This window comes from Tachypleus tridentatus, chromosome 2 (genome assembly GCF_004210375.1).
Source record: "Tachypleus tridentatus isolate NWPU-2018 chromosome 2, ASM421037v1, whole genome shotgun sequence".
NCBI classification, from domain to species: Eukaryota; Metazoa; Arthropoda; class Merostomata; order Xiphosura; family Limulidae; genus Tachypleus; species Tachypleus tridentatus.
Genome location: NC_134826.1, coordinates 84,200,120 through 84,222,450, shown reverse-complemented (window position 1 = coordinate 84,222,450; position 22,331 = coordinate 84,200,120). Strand labels below are relative to the sequence as shown.

The 22,331-nt window shown below is 35.0% G+C and overlaps 1 protein-coding gene across 1 annotated transcript in view; it reads right to left on the bottom strand.

The window, feature by feature from the left end:
• LOC143244396 (uncharacterized) overlaps positions 1-5,227 on the bottom strand; it is a 54,378-nt gene extending 49,151 nt beyond the window's left edge. The window contains exon 1 of the mRNA XM_076488982.1: positions 4,890-5,227. Within this exon, the coding sequence (XP_076345097.1) occupies positions 4,890-5,186 (297 nt within the window). The 5' untranslated portion in view covers positions 5,187-5,227. The remainder of the gene's footprint in view (positions 1-4,889) is intronic.
• Between the last annotated feature and the right edge of the window lie 17,104 nt (positions 5,228-22,331).

Genomic DNA, 22,331 nt, shown 5'->3' with positions numbered 1-22,331 from the left:
GTAGCTCTTTGTAACTGAAATTTGAATTCCAGCTTATGTATTCTCATAAGGTGTGGGCATATCGGATTATCTAACTTTTCCGTTGCAATAGGGCCCTGACATGGCCAGGTGGTTAAGGCGCTCTAATCGTAATTTAAGGGTTGCGGGCTCGAATTCCCGTTACACCAAACATTCTCGCCCTTTCAGCCGTGGGGTCGATATAATGTGGAGGTCAATCCCATTATTCGTTGGTAAAAGAGTAGCCCATGAGTTGGCAGTGGCTGATGATGACGAGCTGTTTTTCCTCTAGCCTTACACTGCTGAATTAGGGACAGCTAACACAGATAGCCCTCGTGTAGCTTTTCACGAAATTCAAAAACAAACAGGCCTTTGCAATAGCCTTATTGTAATGTAATAAAGTTAAAATTACCTTACATATGTGAGTATTTTTTAAGAAATTATATTACTGTAATGTAAGGCAAATTAAAATTACAAAAAAACAACTAAAATTTTATGTTTCTTCAGAAATACCTGGTGAGTATTACGGGAACTGAAGGCTTAATTTTTTACCTGTGCGTTGTTTTGGCTGAACAGGTTACAAAATATGTAATATCTTATTATAAACCGTTAACCGTTGCCTAGTTGAAAATAAAAAAGTGAATTTCAAACCTATATTAAACAAGGAGTTGTCTGTTCTATGTCTATATAACAACTTCGCAGAGCTGCTGGATTCTCATCAACATTGGTCTGGAGATTCCTAGGAGGATATATACATTTTTTTAATTTTGAGGTGTGTGGGTTTTTTTGGGACATTTTTGCGTGTTTTTTTTTTACCACTACGTTGCCTCCTGTTAGTCTATCTTCACCAAATCTGTCGTGGTGGTCCATTGGGTCCAGTTTCAGTTTTGTGGTTTTTATGGGCGCTTGTTTTAACGCTACTTCGTCCTTGCTGATAGATTTTTCACGAAATTTGGCGTGAAGGCGTGTTGGGTCTTCGTGGTCTCATTTTTTCATGTTTTAGAGATTTTAACGGGAGTATTTACGTTTTTCTAAGGAAAACAGATTTTCATGCTTTAAAATAATATCTAATTAATCTCAAATTTAAATAACTTCCCTCCAGGTGACGGGTACTTGTTGGTTTGTGTTGAATTTCGCGCCAAGCTACACGAGGGCTATTTGCGCTAGTCGACCCTAATTAAACAATGTAAGATTGAAGGGAATGCATCACCACCCATCGTAAACTCTTGGGCTACTCTTTTACCAACGAACAGTGGGATTGAACGTCATATTATAACACCCCTACGAGTGAAATGGAAAGTATGTTTAGTGCGACAGGGATTCGAACGCGCGACACTTAAATTACTAGTTAAGCACCCTAACCATCTGGCCATGCTGACCCAGGAACGGGTACTCTAGCTAGTGATAAATATTATTAATAAATAATTTATTATAAATATTTATTGTTGGTTCGTTTCTTACTCGTTCTTATAAAACTATCTTTCATTTTTCATTTCTTCGTATTAATTTTGCTGCATTTACAAGCATTGTGTTAAAATAATAACTGCTTTCAAACATTGAAAGTTAAAAAAAACAGTTATAAATATATAGAGAGAAATTTGAATAGTTAACAACAAAAACATGTAGGTTTGCAACACAACGCGTTAAAATACTCAGTGGTATTGTTTGCGCTACTAATTTCTAAATGTGATTTTCATACCTCTATGAGAATGCTTGCTCCGGGGAACTACTGCACAGGAAACATATTCGTATTGTCTTTCTTTAGTCATACGCAACTCATTACATCAAATTAATTCACTGTACAGTGTTCAGAACTTTCATAAGTTTCAGTAATATAATCTGTAATGTTTTTATACGTTAAAAGTGATATTTACAAATTACGTGAAGAAAAATATAATCAGGTCCTCACGTACAGTCCGAGCGAAAGTAGTGTTTTCGTTGTGAGGAAAGTACTTCTGTTTAAGATTGTGTTATGTGATGAAGAAATAGTTGTTGTACATGCCGTAGTTATTTTTCTAACTTCCTGAATCGTCTTTACCGAAAGCGTGGAAATTTTTTATGAATTGTTGTTTGTGGTCTTACTCAATAGACGGCGCAGACATTTTTGGTACACACATAAATAGTGACATACACATTACGTCCATTATAGTAAAAACGTTTGTAATAATTTCACTACATAATTAATTGCCCCACTAGATCATCGACTAGTTTCCGGACGTACAAAGCTAAAACACAAATGGGATGTAGATACTCTGGGGTGGACAGAATGCAGCTTTGCGCCAAAACACAAAACAAAAAACACCAACCAATAACAACTGAGGCTGGTTTAATTAAATCGATAACAGTAATTTTCCGGACTCGCGTCATAAAGTAAGTAATGCAGTAAAATGATCATATCAAACCGGTTATTAAATTATGCTCTATTACATTGTACTGTTTTTTATCTTTCCTGAAAGGCTCGGTTTTTCGTAGAATATTAGCTTTTTACGACTGTAAAAATATCTCTAAAGTAAATGTATCTAGCTGTTGACCAATTTTCGAAAGAATAACCATTATTATGTTTTACACCAGACTTTAGAGTTAATAAGGTAAATGCAAACAATAACTTTAAAATATTAATTATTATTGATAAAACATGAATATTGAAATAAACACCTTTACATAGTGTAAAAATAATATTAAAATAAATATTTAAATATGCATTATTTCCTCTATCTCTATTGTGGTTTATTACAAGATTTAATAAAGCAACTGAGGTAACATAGAAAAAGTTTTTATCGTGGGATTTCTTTCTAGTTGGCCCGGCATGACCAGGTGGTCACTTGACTCATAATCTGAGAGGTGATGGTTCGAATTCCCGTCGCACGAAACATGCTCGCTCTTCCAGCGGTGGGGGCGTTAAAACGTGACAGTCACTCCCATTATTCGTTGGTAAAAGAGTAGCCCAAGAGTCTTACACTGCTAAATTACGGACGGCTAGCGCAGATAGCTCTCATGTAGCTTTGCAAGAATTTCAAAAACAAACAAACAATTCTTTTTAGTTTATTTATCTAAAGATGGCGCTGTTGTTGCGATATTTATTGCAGCGTTGGTACTTTCCCATAATGTCGCCAATTCGCACAATAAAGCAATTCCTTCGTCTTCAAAGCTTTATTGACAAATACATCACAATTTTCTTGAAACTAAGTTGCATCACTCGTCGTTATTTCTTTTAGTTAAAGGTAAGCAAGGTAAGGCGGTACCAAGCGGTCGATTGGGTGAAAAAATTCTACAAACGTGTGTGAAATGTAATTTTTAATATTTCCTCATTTTTTTACTTCTGATTGTTTGCTCTTATAACTCTAAAATCAGTGGTTCGATTCCCCTCGGTGGATTCAACAGATAGCCCAATGTGGCTTTGCTATAAAAATACACACACACACAAGTTTAAGCCTAACTCTTTCACAATACCTTTACATAAAGCTTTGAAATAAATTAGGCTAATATACTTCATTGTAGGGATCGTTAACTTGGAACATGTCTAGTTTATTGGGGATTATCTGCATTCTAATTCAGTTCAGAAATGATATTTGGTTATACATAAATAAAACTTTATTTGAAAATAACTAAACATGCATCGGTTTAATTACACGTTTCAGAAGAATAATTTTTATTTTCGATTCGAGGATTGTTTTGAGTTTTGCTCAAAGCTAATCGAGAGCTATCTGCGCTAGCCGTCCTTAGTTTAGCAGTGTAAGACTAAAGGGAAAGCAGCTAGTTATCACCACTCATCACCTACTCTTGGATACTTTTTTACTAACAAATAATAGGATTGACCGTCACATTATAACGCCCCCACGGATGAAATGGCAAACATGTTTGGTAAAACGGGGATTCGAACCCTCAGAGTCGAGTGCCTTAACCACCTGGCCATGCCGTATCTTCGATTTGAGAAATGTTCTCTGGCTAGCAGCATGTAATTTTATAGATTTCTCCGTATGTCAAAGAAGATGCCTTCAAGTTCGTTTAAAATACTTGTATGTGACATGGCTTATTTACATCTTTCTCATTTTGGTTTTCTCGTGTTATTTAACTATATATCACTATTTCGTCTAAATATCCCCAGTGACACAGCAGGATATCTGCGGAATTACAACGCTAGAAATCGGATTTCGATACCTGTGGAAAACAAAGCATAGATAGCCTATTGTGTAGCTTTGTACTTAATTACAAATGTCTAAATATCAATTAGCTTGCCTTCTTAGCTATTACTTGTTTATTAATTAAAGTAGTTTGTAATATAGTAAACAGTTTGTACCAGTTATGTGCTGACGTTCTTGTAATATTTTAAATTATTCAGTTGTATAATATCACTAGAGAGGTAACATTTTTTGAAGCACATAATTAAGCTAATGCCATAAAAATTAATAATGTCCGTATATTACTTATAAAAACGTTACGTTTATATGATTTGTGTGACATTTCCTGTTCCAACGAGAACAATTTTTTTTTGGCTTTTCTTGAAGACGTTCTCTCGAACGAAAATGAATAAATTGCAGCGAACATTTTTGGAACGTTATGTTACACGTTCCAAATTAACAGAATTGATGAGAGTAATACAATAAGTTATACAATATTTCGTTGTCGTCTAATGTTGTACGTTTCTCGAGATCAGACATTTAGAGCAGTAGAATTTAAAGTCTCACTAACCAGTTATTTTTAAAAGTATATATTGTGTAAAGTAGTTATGTATTATTTCTTTAAAACACTAAACAATAATAAAACAATGTCTGATAAAAGAAGATGAATTAATGTGTGTTATAACACCTATTTTTTCCACGGCAAATCATTACTTTAGAATACATAAAACGCGTGTACAGGTTAATAGTATAGAAAACACTATTTTCACTTACCAACGTGTAGCATCCACAGATCATTGGTCCTGTTTTGGGGGATTTCCAAAAGCAACATGTTTCCATTCGCGGCATACCACCTGTTTCAATTTTCTCCAAACCTACATTAATTACTTCAAGTGACCGTAAATGTAAAAGAACCAGTAAAAGACCAGAACAGGCACTACGTTGGTAGTTCCAATACAGACCGTGATTCTCTGAAAGAGAAAGGAAGGAGCAGTCCGTACTGTCACGTGCCAAACTTGTTCTGTTGGAGGACCTGCCGTAAGCAGAATGGATATGGACTGGTTCGTTCATACTTGGTCTCTTAATCGATAACACACAGTGCCGTTCCGTAATCTATATCCATCGTTTCTTTTGGTTGTTTTCCATATCGGAAAACTTGATGACACAACTGGAAGTAAGTGAAATATGAAGATGTTTTATGTCTGAAAAATGTTTCTTTCTTGATGTCGTTTTCCACGGTCACCTTTTCTTTGTTTACAGTAACTTACGTTTCTGCAGGACTATATTTGTGAATCGCTAAGAAAAAATATTTAGTTTAAGGAAATAAACTTGGTTCTGGTGGAAGTAAAGCATTTTCGGTCATGGAGGTTGAAATATTATTAGAATTTTCTTAGAAATGAAATGTATTCTTAGAACCCCCATATAGTGATATCTGGGGGATCGGCGTTCAAATATGACAGCCCTATGTTTCCCTCATGCCTTTAAATGGTACTCCAAATAGAAGAAGTCTAAAAAGGCTGCCCCCCCCAAGTTGCTAAGCGGTATGTCTGCGGACTTACAACGCTAAAATCCGGGTTTCGATACCCATGGTAGACAGAGCACAGATAACCCATTGTGAGGCTTTGTGCTTAATTAAAAACAACAATAACTAGATAGCCTGGTTGCATATCTTAAAATCTTCATTAATTTGCAAGATTCTTGTGTTCTAACTCATTTTACTAAAGAAAACACGCTTTTTTCTATATATTGTAAGCAATAATTGTAACATTTCAAATTAAATATTCGTCAATTTTTTATTTTACTTTTAGAATAATGATCCTGATTGGTGCTGCATGAGTTACAACGTAGTTGATTCAAAACAAAATAATTAGATAATTTAGAATTCTTAGAAGTTTAGTGAAGGTTTAGGTTTATGGTCGATAATAGTTTTATATTGTAGTTTTTTTATAAATAAAAATATTTATTTATTAAAAATTGGAATATGCTTACTTTCTGAATCTTCTGCAGCAACGCAAATACTAGTTTGTTTTTTAGGCGTTTCTGTGTTATTAACCAATCAGTGGGACTTATTAAGTACCCCGAGGTATCATACTGACCACAGATTACCACCAACTAACCATAAAGTACCACAGCTTGTTACAAAGTAAATGTTTTTTGTTTTTTTGTTTTGGAATTTCGCACAAAGCTACTCGAGGGCTATCTGTGCTAGCCGTCCCTAATTTAGCAGTGTAAGACTAGAGGGAAGGCAGCTAGTCATCACCACCCACCGCCAACTCTTGGGCTACTCTTTTACCAACGAATAGTGGGATTGACCGTCACATTATACACCCCCACGGCTGGGAGGGCGAGCATGTTTAGCGCGACGCGGGCGCGAACCCGCGGATTACGAGTCGCACGCCTTACGCGCTTGGCCATGCCAGGCCACAAAGTAAATGACAAATTCACTAAGTAAGACGTCCCCCGCTGGTACAGCGATAATTATACGGATATACATCGCTAAAATCAGGGGTTCGATTCCCCTAGGTAAACTCAACACATAGCCCGATGTGGCTCTACTATAAGAAAACACATACACACACTAAATAAGATACAATATATGGGTAAGTAGATATAATTTCGAAAACTATACTTTTTTACTTTACAGAGAAATACTTTACAATAAGAAACTTTCTAAAATAAAAATACAAAAAACGTAACTTTACTAATGTTTTATATACATCATTAATATAGATAATGGAAATTTGTTTGTTTTGTCTTTCAATTTCGCGCAAAGCTACTCAAAGAATATTTGCGGTAGGTGGTAATGAATAGCTGTCTTACACTGCTAAATTAGGGACGGCTAACATTATAACGTCCCCACGGCTGAAAGGGCGATCATGTTTTGGTGTGACGGAGATTCGAACCCGAGACCTTCGGATTACAAGTAATAATGGAAATAAACAAAATCCTAGCTTATTGGATAACATAAAATATTAGCAAAACGCGTTATAAGAAGATAGTTTTATGAACTGATAAAAAGAACAGACTTAACCTTCGCTGTAATTTGATGGTTTTTGCAAATGAAATTACAATGTAGTAGTGGCCGAGAATATTTGATTTTAATTCACGTGCAAGTGCGGTACTTTGTGTTACTTTGCGATATTTTGTAGTACCTCGTGAAAAAAGATAAATCATGTAGTATCAAAAAATTAGTCTCTTATGTATCGTTCCTATTATAAGTTGGTGAAGAAATTTGCTAAGTTGGGAATTAATTTCAGTTTGTAAAATACACAAAGACAAGTATTATATAGTAATATATTCGTTTAATTGTGCCTAGTAGATTAGTAAAAACAAACTTACTAGCATCAATCCATTATTTTGAACAAGGCAGCTAATCATCACCACCCACCGCCAACTCTTGAGTTACTCTTTTACCAACGAATAATGGGATTGACCGCACATTATAACGCCTCCACGGCTAAAAGGACGAGTATGTTTGATGGTTAGGGATTCTTAAACTACGACCCTCAAACTGCGAGTCGAATGCTTTAACCACCTGGCCAGGCCAGGGTCCTCTTAATAGAAGTGAGCTGAGAAAGCGGTCCTGACTTCCACATGTGAACTCAGATTCTTTATCTAATTACAAGTATCACATCGTGACCTGTTGTTCTTCCACAGCACTGATTGGTTGTCACACTTGGTCAGTGAAAAACCAGACCATCTACCAAAGGGTATTGCAGTGCTAAATGATAAAAACCAGTACAAAATCCTGGTAAGCAAAATACAAAAACCAAATAATTTAGAGGAAAAAAATATCAAAGATTTTAAGCGCACATGTTTTTGCGAAGACTGCGCTGAAATTAAAGATATGAAAATATTTTATATCAGATGAGGTAAACGTATGATATGACTGTGAACAATATTTTTCCTCTCTTCTTGTTTCCGTGCTTAACTTCAAGTCAACAGTTCAACTTTTATAATAGCGGCTGTTAAACTTGTGGCATGATTAAGGAGCGTGTTAAAGTTAGTTCATTCCCAAAAATGACACTTTAACAATGATTTCAAAAATATCCATAGTTACATGAAAACTAAATGCACAAAGACATCCTTAAACCTTAAAAAGTAAAAGTTAGAACCCTCATGTCAATAAGTAAAAGTACCATAAACGAACAGATTCTTGCTTGCATGCACCCATGAAGCAGCACGTGGAAAGTTCATACACTTGAAAAAAATATTCATGAACATTTCTAATATTTTTCTATTACACAGGTTTATATAACATGAAATAACCAGGGTGCGCTATTACTAATATGAAACGGAAACCCAAAATATCTATATATATACACTGCTGGCCATAATCTTAAGGCCAATGAACATGAAAAAATATGCATTTTGCGTTGTCAGACTCAACCACTTATTTGAGTAGAGCTTTTTAGCATTTAATAGGAAAAATGTGAACACTATGAAATTAGCGTAAATACTAGCAGGTCAAAAGTTTAAGACCATATCAAAAAGAAGTCCTAAACAGGGTAAATGCTCAACAAGAGATCTCAGTAGTGAGTTGCACGGCAATCATTGCGAAAAACTGCAAACATTCGCTTTGGCATGGTCGATATAAACGTTTGCAGAAGGCTGGCTGGAATGTTACTCCAAGTGGTGAACACTTGATAATGCTTGAATTATCACTTCATTATAATTCACTTCATTATTCATTATTATCATTATCACTTCGTGATAATGCTTCACGAAGATTATGCATTGTTTAGAATTGACGTCCATTTCTACAGACTTCCCTTGCCATCCACCCCCAAACATTTTTAATGGGGTCCAGTTCGGGCGAACACGTTGGATGGTCCAAAAGAATCACGTCATTCGCCATGAAAACGTCCTTTGTCCTGTGGATTGCAGCGTTGTCCTGCTAAAAGATCCAGTCATTTCCACACAAGCCAGGGCCTTCAGTCAATAAGGATGCTCTCTCCAACATGCCAATGTAGCCAGCTGCTGTTTGACGCCCCTGTATAACCTGAAGCTATATTGTTCCATGGAAAGGGAAAGTACCCCAGATCACGATGGAACCTTCTCCACTGTGTCGTGTAGAAAATGTCTCCGTTGGAAACCATCTGGACCATCCAGGTTAAATTTTTTCTCATCAGAACATAAAACCTTCTTTCCCTTTTCTACGTCACATGTTTTGTGCTTCTTAGCAAAGTTTAACCGAACTTTTCGTGGTGTGGAAGGAGGCGTGGCCTTTGAAAACGTTTGTAGTTTATAAAGCCTTTCTCTCGTAGATGCCGTCTTATTGTTCTTGAGCTCCATTCTGCATCCATAAGGGCTTTAATCTCGTTCGACGATCAGTTGATGTCTTGCCAGACAACCCATCGAATCCTCCTGCTCAATGCTGGCGAAATTTTCTGGGCCGACCATTTGAAATTCTCATTCCGTATCCCTCAGGGTCTTTTAAGAAATTTGCAACAGCAGTTTTACTACGCCCAATCTCACCAGCGATAGCACGTTAAGAGACCTTGCTTTTGCAACTTGACAATTCTGCCATGTTCAAACTCTGTCAACTTTTTAGCCTTTGCCATGTTTTTACCCAATGTAACACAGGAGATGTGAATGGGAGATGTTGACAACGCTAATGCTTGAACACAAGTGACTAAATTTCGTTTCGTGTTTACCGATTAACACTTCGTTTCGGTATGGTCTTAAACTTTTGACCAGCTAGTATTTAGGCTAATTTAATAATGTTCACATTTTTCCTATCAAATGCTAAAAACGTTTTTATTTTTATTTTCCCTTTTCTTATTTTCATCTTTCGAAGCTTTACTCAAATAGGTGGTTGAGTCTAACAACGCAAAATGCATAATTTTTCTTTATGTTCATTGGCCTTAAGAGTTTGGCCAGCAGTGTATTTACATACTTCACCATCGTGTCACATAAAGTACTGTTTTAGTTTGCACAGCTTGTTTCCAAACTACCACACAAACCACTTCAGTTACCTGCCAACGGTATGCTTCGTAGTTATTGTAACATAAGCGAAAGATTGTCAACTTCAACTACTTTGTATTTCACGCTTTACGCAATACGTAATATACGGTAAATTTCAGAAAAATCAAAAGTTTTGAAATTACGGCATACTGATAAAGATTAAGCTTCTTGCTGTTACAATGTCGCTCCAATACGCACTCAAAGAAAGCTAGAATCCTCCGTTTATCGTGTATCTGTAATGAATTTCATGTAGCTCTACGAAAAATCTAGCGAGTGTCAGTGATATATTCTTCAAAAGCCCTATAACTCAATAGCATGGTTGAAGTAACTATAGAACAGCGGATGGTGTTTAGCATCAGAAAACTAACTCAGTTACTCAGAAAAGAATAGTATCCAACATCCTTTTGGCCCCCGGTTTTTCAATCAACATTTCTTTTCTCATAGCATTGGTATATGTCAACTGGATAAGCAAACAGTTACTACAATAATGTTTTAGGTAGAGTAAATACCGTCTATTACAAACCATTTCTAAATATCCCTAGCCCGGCTTGGCTAAATGGTTAAGACACTCGACTCGTAATCTTGAAGTCGCGGGTTCGAATCCTTGTCTCACCAAACATGCCCGCCCTTTCAACCGTGGGAGTGTTATAATGTGACGGCCAATCCCACTCTTCACTGGCAAAAGAGTAGCTCAAAAGTTGGCGGTAAGTGGTGATGACTAGCTGCCTTCCCTCTAGCCTTACACTGCTAACTTAGACACGGCTAGAGCAGATAACCCTCGTTTAGCTTTGCGCGAAATTCAGAAACTAAAACAAATATCTCTAACATGTGTTATTTTACATAACGCTCTTGTTACCGGCATTGTTATCAGAAGTTAAATACGCTTACAACAGTACATGAAAAAATGGTCTGAAGAATAGATGACCTTCATGACGTTACTCAACTCTATTTACATATATTACTTATTCTGTTACAACACCATTCCCATTTTGCCCCCGAAGAAGAACAAAAGCGCTCATGTAACAGGGTTTTGTCGTTTTTATATAAACGTCCTTACTTTTCAGTGCCGCCCCTCAAATGTCACAGCGATATGTCTGCAGGCTTACATCATTAGTAACCGCGCTTCAATACCCGTGGTGAGCAGAGCACAGATAGCCCACGATACCCGTGGTGAGCAGAGCACAGATAGCCCAATATACCCGTGGGGAGCAGAGCACATATAGCCCAATATACCCGTGGTGAGCAGAGCACAGATAGCCCAATGTGCAGATTTGCGCTTGATCCCAAACAATCAATTCCAAGTGCTAAGTTACACAACGGGTTCTTTGTTCACTATAGAGAATCGAGCCCTTGATTTAAACTACTTTAAGTTTACTGGTGACCCTCCAGAGGCGCTGGTATATAGAACGGAGAAACAAAATAACTAAAAAAAAGCAATCAAACTTACCTTTTCGACCACGATTTTATGCAAAAATTGTACACAAATCAAATAAATGGAAATCTGAGAAAATTCTTATATATCATTAAAGCAGATGAAAAACACACGACGTGCTTGCATATAACAATATAAGCGAATATGAATAAAATTAACATACAGACTAACTTACTAATATTAACGAATAACAGATTTTAATGTAATTGTTTTTAGAGCTCATATAAAAATAACCGAATTAATCATAGCAATATAGCACATAAAATATTCAACTTAGTTTTCCTTAACATTAGAAAATGTACATTTAAAATCACAGTTCCTTGAAACACACGTGTAACATAAATATGTTAAGGGTTAGAGCAAGAATTTGTAAAAAAAGTGTTCTAACAATTGAAAACTGAATATCAGAAATCAGAAATGTTTAAAAACGATGAAGAAGTAATAATGGTATATTATGTGTTTCACCATGTTACTTATATCATTTCATATGACATATTATGTGTTTCATCATGTTACTTATATCATTTCATATAACATATTATGTGTTTCACCATGTTACTTATATCATTTCATATAACATATTATGTGTTTCACCATGTTACTTATATCATTTCATATAACATATTATGTGTTTCATCATGTTACTTATATCATTTCATATAACATATTATGTGTTTCACCATGTTACTTATATCATTTCATATAACATATTATGTGTTTCACCATGTTACTTATATCATTTCATATAACATATTATGTGTTTCATCATGTTACTTATATCATTTCATATAACATATTATGTGTTTCACCATGTTACTTATATCATTTCATATAACATATTATGTGTTTCACCATGTTACTTATATCATTTCATATAACATCATGTCTTACATCAGGTTATTGGTTTCATATCACATAACATTGTGCTTTACATTAAATTAGTGGTGTTAACTCATATATCATGTTTTACATAATGTCATTTGTATTACCTCAAATAACATCATGTCTTACATCAGGTAGAGTAAAGATATACACTAACTAGTTAAGGTACACTATAACTGGTAATGGTACACAATATCTAATAAAAGGTACCTGCGTCATTATCTTCGCTGGTTTGGAAAAGCAAATAAATATTAGTTTGTGATTGGAAGTACAGAACTTTCCATGAAATATTATATAATATAAATATATATATACACTTTTGATATTGTACTTTATTTTGTGAATGTTATCAAATAGGCACTAGGGGGAGATTGTTGTTGTTTTGACGTGTGCTCTGCCCGTTGCGGTTATCGAAATTCTATTTCCAGCGTTCGTTGCAAGTCTTCCGACATAATAGTGAAGAGAAGTTAAACTCAGTAACTGTAACTACTATCCCAATAAATCCATGAAACTTTGCCCGTTTGTAGCTAGTTTATTGTGTAGCGTTGTGCTTATCTGTGCTATGTCAATCACGAATAATGAAACCCAAATTGTAAGGTTATAATCCTCTGAACTTACGAATAGCTAGGAAACTGGAATGTTTTTCTTACAGATAAACATACATTTTATGTTTTTATACCCTTAAAACACTCGAAAAGTATAAGGGACAAGTCTCTTCTAAGCCTCTTTAAAGGTAAGCAGAGAAACCAGAGAATAGACAAACATTTTTATCGACAACAATTTGTTCTCGCTGTCAGAAAAACAACGACATGTAATACATTGTAAAACTGTGTTAGTTAATCTTGTCTTGCATTGTACACATGTAATACAGTGTAAAACTGTGTTAGTGAATCTTGTCTTGCATTGTACACATGTAATACAGAGTAAAACTGTGTTATTAAATCTTGTCTTGCATTGTACACATGTAATACAGTGTAAAACTGTGTTAGTTAATCTTGTCTTGCATTGTACACATGTAATACAGTGTAAAACTGTGTTAGTTAATCTTGTCTTGCATTGTACACATGTAATACAGTGTAAAACTGTGTTAGTGAATCTTGTCTTGCATTGTACACATGTAATACAGAGTAAAACTGTGTTATTAAATCTTGTCTTGCATTGTACACATGTAATACAGTGTAAAACTGTGTTATTAAATTTTGTCTTGCATTGTACACATGTAATACAGTGTAAAACTGTGTTATTAAATTTTGTCTTGCATTGTACACATGTAATACAGTGTAAAACTGTGTTATTAAATCTTGCCTTGCATTGAACACATGTAATACAGTGTAAAACTGTGTTATTAAATCTTGTCTTGCATTGTACACATGTAACACAATGAAAACTGTGTTATTAAATCTTGTCTTGCATTGTACACATATAATACAGTGTAAAACTGTGTTATTAAATCTTGTCTTGCATTGTACACATATAATACAGTGTAAAACTGTGTTATTAAATCTTGTCTTGCATTGTACACATGTAATACAGTGTAAAATTGTGTTATTAAATCTTGTCTTGCATTGTGCACATGTAATACAGTGTAAAATTGTGTTATTAAATCTTGTCTTGCATTGTACATATGTAATATAATGTAAAATTGTGTTATTAAATCTTGCCTTGCATTGAACACATGTAATACAGTGTAAAACTGTGTTATTAAATCTTGTCTTGCATTGTACACATGTAATACAGTGTAAAACTGTGTTGTTAAATCTTGTCTTGCATTGTGCACATGTAATACAGTGTAAAACTGTGTTATTAAATCTTGTCTTGCATTGTACACATGTAACACAGTGTAAAATTGTGTTATTAAATCTTGTCTTGCATTGTACACATGTAATACAGTGTAAAACTGTGTTGTTAAATCTTGTCTTGCATTGTACATATGTAATACAGTGTAAAATTGTGTTATTAAATCTTGTCTTGCATTGTACATGAGACTTTGAAATATTAAATCATTCCATCATAAAGATATATTGCTACTATTTAATAATTGTTTTAGATTACATTTAGCTAATGTCTTTAAATACTCAAAACTATTTATGTTAAGAAAATTTGCTGTCATATCAGTCTGTGAAAAGTTAATTACAAATATCACGAAAAATTATTTTTTTAAAGCTGTCTTATCTAACCTAATAAGTTTCTAATTCACACGTCAGTTACTTCTATAACAATAATCTTATGCTAACGTTTTAATTCCAGTGAACCCACCAAGTACAGCGATAAGTCTACGAATTTACAACTCTAAAATCAGCGGTTCGATTTCATTCGGTGGGCTCAGCAGATAACCCGATGTGGTTTTGCTATAAGAAGAAAAACACACACATGCACATAATACCAGTGTATGGCGTTTTAGACTCTGAGTTTATTGTAAATTTGTGGTTGTTGCGAGTTTATTTACGTATTAATCAAAATACTAACCCTAGTTATTGTTTTTTATTATTTTACATCAAAAGTAATGTTGTAATATTTGTAATGTAATGAACCACCGTATAGCAATAATGGCTAACCCTACTCCCTCTGTTATTTCATTAGAACAGTTAAAACATTGTGAAACATATGTTCAGTTAACCATTTGGATACAAATTTAATTCAGACACAACGTTTTTTATTGAGTTTAGTAAATCACTGTAATTCGATAGCCACCGATCCTAATGAAGCGATATAAACAAGTTTAATTAAAATTTGAAACATTTCTCCAAACTTTCGTATTCAAATTTAATTAATAGCTTAATTACTCTCTCTTTAAATTATAAGGTTAAAAATATGAGTGATTGCTTACGTTATAGAAAGTTTCGTAACGTTAATAAAGAGGCTGTGAAACAAAAATTCTGGTTTTATTATGAATTTGAAGAACCCCTCACCAGCGGCATGTCTGCGGACTCACCGCTAGGAAAAAGGTTGTGTGGTTTTGTGCTTTAATAAAAACAAATAAAATTTGAAGGAAATAAAACGAGGATATGTTTTTCAAGCTATTAGTTATTATAGTGCGATATAAAATATTCCACTCATGCTTGAGTAGCTAGACCACCTTTTACTTGAAATGTAACAGACCATTATTCACTAAAGTTTCAGTTGAATACCTACATCAAGGGGCCGCAACAGAGAAACAGAAACGTAATGCGCACATCAAATTTTTAAACCTGTAGCTGCCGTGTCAGTTTTAGCATATAGTATATTCAACACATTAATTTACAATACATTTGCTGTTTACTACGTTTCTAATTAAGTATTGTTTTAAAATAGGAACTTACTATTTTTATTACAATAAAAAATTATTTGGTCGATACTTGTTAAGCACAAAGCAACAAAGTGGGATATCTGTGCTGTGCCCACCACAGGCATCGAAATCCGATTTAACCAGTGGAAGAGTAGAAAGAAATATTTTATGATTTGCATTTACATACATATATATATATATATATACATATTAATTATGAAAACGAGCCTTAACAGCTACAACGAAACGCTTTTTATGTGGTGAGCTTTCTGAAGTGTCCAGCGTTTCTATTGTAGCTGTTTTGATAATAGTACATTTTTTATCACAGGTTTAGCCCCGTAGTTTTTAGCACAACCCTTCCTTTTGATGTTAATATTTCTTCCCCAGTGGCACAGCGGTAGGTTTACGAACTTACGATGCTAGAAACCGGATTTCGATACCCACGGTGGGCACAGCATAGATATTTTGTTGTATAGCCTTGTACTTAAATTCAAACAAACAAATGTTAATATTTACTTAACTGTGAAAATAATAATATACCTGTATATATATATATATACATATATATACCTCTGGAAGAGGTTATTAACGTAACGTATAGGTCAGGATTGATAGCAACACAGAAAATACTTAACTTCATCTAACAAATTAAACATTAGCGTAAAATTTAATTTCAGCAATAAGCCCGTGGTCAAGCTCCTTGACCATATATTTACGTGCGCTCATGCCTAACCTGCCTATAGAATATGATCCATGCTATCTGGAGACAACTTAGTCAGTGCAAACATCATCGTATCTTCAACTTGACCTAAGTTTCAGTTCTGCTCTCTGAGGTCAACACAGCCAAGAAGATAGTCAAGAGCTGCCTTGTAAACCACACTGCTTTCGCACATTTCTATTTGGTTCATACGTTAAACCAAGTCCACTTCTGGTGGAAAAGAAATAGAAGGTCATAGAGATAAACAGTAAAGTACACCCACTAGTAACCAACGTAGACGATCTGTTTTCTCAAAGTCCAGTCATTTTATTTCCATGAGATTGAAGCACATCTTACATGAGACCTTAAGCTTCTTGCAACTTACTTCCTGAAGTGGAGGCTTTGACCAAACTCCACGTCAAGTGCTTTCACTTAAGCAACTCCTTTGCTAAACGTGAATTCGATGTCTGCTTCTATGGACACTCTTTGGAACATTCTACGATACAGAAATATCTAGATTTAATCCTAGATTCTTCATAATCCACTAAGTTCACTTCCGGAAAGCCATAATGAGGATCAAATCTAGGAAGTTGGTACCACATAAAGCAGTAAAAGAAGCACTTCCAGTACTGCTACTTAACATGGTCAAGCCGCTACACACGAAAGTCACTGATGTCCTGAAGTCTGTAATGTAGCTCGTGCTGATAGAGCTCATATATCAATAGCACATTGTAACACATTGTTCTTTGCTCTTGATTGGTCGTTATAATACCACCTGGTGTAACTGGCATCCAATAATGGCTTCTTGTTCCTGGCAAATATGGTATGGTTGGAATATGATTATTATAATTATCCTAATTCTTAAAAAAACACCTGAGGGTTAAGATAAAGAATGCGGTGTTTTAAAACGTAATAGACCTAATACGAATCTGACAAATGTAATTATAATAAAAGGTAACGGAGGATAGAAAGTGGCTTAGTCGTAATAAATGGTTTTTCATCATCTTTTACCTACCCAGCAATAAAGGAATTTTTCCATCTTTAAGATTCTTTGCTTGTCGACGTCACACTAACTGACTTGTATCACTGTGTATAGCCCCCCAGTGGCTCAGCGGTATGTCTGCGGACTTACTACTCTAAAAACCGGGTTTTGATGCCCGTGGTGGGCAGAGCACAGATAGCCCCTTGTGTAGCTTTGTACTTAATTCAAAACAACAAGAACACTGTATATACGTTATTTCGCGTTGTGAGAAGTAAGAAACTTAGAAATTAGGAGCTACATTTAATCTTTCAGTGTGTGTGTGTGTGTGTGTGTGTATTCTTATAGCAAAACCACGTTAGGCTATCTACTGAGACCACCGAGGGGAATCGAACCCCTGATTTTAGCGGTGCAAATCCGTAGACTTACCGCTACACTAGCGTGAGGCTTAACTTTCAGCCTTTCGCGAAACATTTTAAGGCGTGAGGACAACAGAAATGGTTGATATTCATAATGTTTACTAGTTTTCAAGTACAGATTTAGCAGATGGAGATGAAAAAGAAATTAAAAATGAATTTGGGTTACAGTTATGATACAATACAATGCAAGATTTTTTGAATGATCAGTTCGTCATAGCTAATTTGGATTGTTTTGTTTTGAATTTCGCGCAAAGCTACACGAGGGCTATCTGCGCTAGCCATCCCTAATTTAGCAATGTAAGACTAGAGTGAAGGCAGCTAATCATCACCACCCACTGCTAACTCTTGGGCTACTCTTTTACCAACGAACTATGGGATTGACCGTCACATTATATAGTACCCACGCCTGAAACCGCGAGTATGTTTGGTGTGACGGGGATTCGAACTTGAGACCCTCAGATTACGAGTCGAGTGTTTTAACCACCTGGCCATGTGGGGCCAGATAATTTATTCACCTTCTAAAAACTGAATGAAAAACGTAATCCACTTATCATAGTTTCGAATGCTGAAACTGTAGCCATTTTGAAGATGAGGGAAGAGTCCCCAGTGGCACAGAGAAGTGTCTTCGGATTTACAACGCTAGAAATCGAATTTTGATATTCATAATGGGCAGAGCATATACAGCCCGTTATTTAGCTTTTTGCTTAACTTCAAAAAATAAATGAACATGAGAGAAGGTTTCCTGTGATTGGCCAATTTTCTAACGTTCCACAAAACGTTGTGGAACGTTAATTACGAGTCGCACGCCTTAACACGCTTGACCATGCCGAGTCGTTCTTATGGAACGACACTGTAACTGAACTGAAATTACAGTAGCACACAAACTGGACATTTATTACATTGCCTTTCAAAACAGCAGACAAACAAAATTTATTAAGAGCTTGCATAGTTAAAAAAGTGTGAATAAAATAATAAATACGCCCAACTGTTCTTGAAGTGAACCGGTCATCAATGAGTTTGGCTTTTCGCGACAAGTTAGTTATTCAAATTTCAACTACGGCTCAGGTACAACGTGATGCAAGTCTGGTGAATTAACTCGAGCCATATTAATTTTTTTCCAAAGCCATTACGCACGAGGGACGTCATCATTTGAACATCCTTTCAACAGATCTAATTGTATACGCTTGCTAAGAGTGATTATTGCTTAATGTTATTACATCGTTTACAAAATGTTGTTCCGCCGCAGGCACGTATCAACTACGTTCGTCACGTTATTTGGTGATTTGCATATTTGACGTCGTTTTGATACAACGTGCTCAGCTGTCGTAATTTAATAGAGTATGTTGTTAACTACACATTTTCTCTAATTCTGTTTTCTTTAACAAAGCAAATGTTGTTGTTTTTTTCTCTCTCTCTCTGTACTTCGGGATAGAAAAAGAATGAAACTGTTATTATTTTGAGGTGTTTATCCGGTAACTTTATTAGTATGACGGCGAATGAATATTTCATTAATTTTCCTACTTTGGAAGTTATTGTGTTACTGGAGTATGACATAATTAGGTTTACCCTTTTTGTTTCCTTTTCTGTTTCTGTGTATTGAACATAAACTTTATATAATTCTCAGGGTATAAAAGCATAATTTTCAACTTGTTTTGTTCTGTTGTAGTGGCTTGTACGGTGTAGTGAATCCTGTTTGTTCTTTGTATCATATTATCCGGGTGTCATCGTCTATTAAATAACCACTTGTAAAAAAAAAAATGCTTCTGTTTGTTTTGAATTTCGCCTAAAGCTACACGACGGCTATCTGCGCTAGCAGTCCCTAATTTCGCAGTGTAAGACTAAAGAGAAGGCAGCTAGTCGTCACTGCCAACTCTTGGGTTATTCTTTTACAAAGAGAAAAGTAGGATTAACTATGACACTATAATGCTCTCAGGGCTAAAATGGTGAGCATGTTAGGAGTGCCAGGGATTCGATCCCAGGACCGTCAGATTAAGAGTCGAGTGCCTCACTCACATGGTCATTACGGGCCTGTGGTGTTTGATATTATCTATAATACTTTAATTGCAATTAAATTATAATTACATTGCTAATAATGTAATTATGTGATAATTCGTTCGTCATACTAACATCTTTATATCTTATCAACAAAAACAGTTAATGATACAAAAGCTAGAAGACTAAAATATTCCAAAAATTGCTTTAATAATGAAGCTAGAAAAAAGCGACTTTACATGTTTTTCAGGGCTAGAATTTTGTGTACTGGTCTCGAAGAAGCGACTGAAGCGAAACGTCGGTTAAAATAAAACTATTTTCATTATTTGGATTTTAAAGAAAGATCGTTTCTTTTTATAAACGTTTTTCTCAAATATGTAAATCCTTTCAGTAAGCACTAGAACTTTTGTAAAACAATATCAAAAACTGTGATTTGACTCTCATACTATCTCATAACCTGATAAAATAAATGCGAACAAATTCCTCGTGTAATTTCACGGGCAACAGCAAACACAGAAACTGTTGCGTGCCTTGCTCTATTAGACTTCTAAAATAGCGAACTTTTTCTCTTGGACCACTCACATCTTCTAAATTTGTCCAGCCGTTTCAGAGAGTCCTCTAAACCAAGTTGATCTGCCTTATTTGAGGTCTGAATAATTTAAGGTAATTAATTTGAAGAATACGCAATTTCTAAAATATTAACTCTCGATCAGAGTTAAAATTTGAAAATTTCTGATTTTATATTAACAATTTCTAATGACAGTAACATCTGAATGTCCTCCAAATGTCTCGAACCCACACGAATTTTTTCGCTAACATTTTGTATCGATTAAGACCTCAGAAGCTGAATGTTAGGCTATTTTTCCTTAAAAAATGCTAGGCTATTTTGTCAAAACTTATACAAGTAAATGAATAAAAAAACACAGAAATGTTGATAATACAGACTCTAGTATTTCACCATTCAGCTCAAGATTAATACATAGACAAATACCCTTAAAATGATTTTATTCTTTGGTGAGCAGAGCAGAGATAGGCCATTACGTATCTTTGTGCTTAACATTCAATCCTACAACTTTTTTGAAAAGTGAAGTAAAGTGAGGATTCTTGTTAAGTTCAAATACCCTATTTTCTGAGTTTCTTATCAATAATAATATCAAGTTTATATTGTTACTTACAGAAACAAAGCCAATAGTAAATTCGTTGAGTGAAAGTGATTTTCGAGACCAATTTTAACAATGATATATCTTCGTTCTGGAGAGTTCGTGTATGTTCTCATAAACATCACATACGTAAGTATGATTAATACTAAATAACGTAACATTGAAGGACGGCAAGATACGTTTTACTTCAGGTGGGCCGTCTTATCCACTAAGTTAAACTAAAGCGTTATTTAAATAGTTATCATACTTTCTCCTAAATATCCCTAAATTAAGTACATCCACCACACTTGAATGTGACCTCCTCTAGAGACCACCCTCCCTGTTAGAAAAATAAAGCTGTATTATATATATATAGGTGATTTAACCCCTACCTCCATTCTCATCATGAAATATCTATAAATATGATTCACCAACACAAATAATTGCTTTAACAATATTAAACACTTCAGTGAGATACACTCTAACCTTTTTTTTTTCATGAGGAAATCTTAACTTGTCGTCATATGATATCATTTCCATCCAGGGTATTATCCTAGTAGCCATCCTCTGAGTTCTTTCCAACATCTTCAAGAATTAGAAAATGCATTCTAATAGTACGCGAACTCCGCTACAATAGCCAACTCCATTGCCAACGACATAGCTTCCTAGTCTTAAGGTTCGGCATGGCCAGGTGGTTAAGGCACTTGTCTCGTAATCCGAGGGTCGGGGGTTCGATTCCCCGTCACACCAAATATGTTCACCCTTTCAGCCGTGGAGGCGTTATAATGTGAGGGTCAATCCAACTATTCGTTAGTAAAAGAGTAGCCCAAGAGTTGGCGGTGGGTGATGATGACTAGCTGCCTTTCTTTAGTCTTATACCGCTAAATTAGAAACGGCTATCGCAGATAGCCCTCGTGTAGCTTTGCGAGAACTCCACGAATAACCCGGAATATGTTACGTGAACAGAATATATATAAATAGGTTGTTTTATAAGTTCACACGCACAGTGTCAAGTAATTTTAGATATCTTTATAAAAAATAAATTGACGTGACAACAATTTTAACTATAAAATGTAAGATAAAGTAGTAAATAAACGATTTTTGTTTCTACAGATCGAATTTTTCTACCTAAAATCGTAGCAAAACTGAGACCACATGCTATGTGTTCATCTGGAAAGAGTTTCCGAAAATGATCATTTTATTTATGATATTAGCTCCGTAATAGCTAAGCGATAAGTCTTTAGGTTTACTAAACTGAAAATCTGGTTTCCATGCCAATATATCAATCAACCAACTTGTGGTATTTTTGGTAAAAATGGTGTATCAAGAATATTATATATATATAAGCAAGTAAATCCTATTTTTTGAGCCTTATTCCGATCTATATTTGAAAAACTATGAATGAAGTAGAAAATAGTGCATGTCAGACAAATTTAGCTGAACA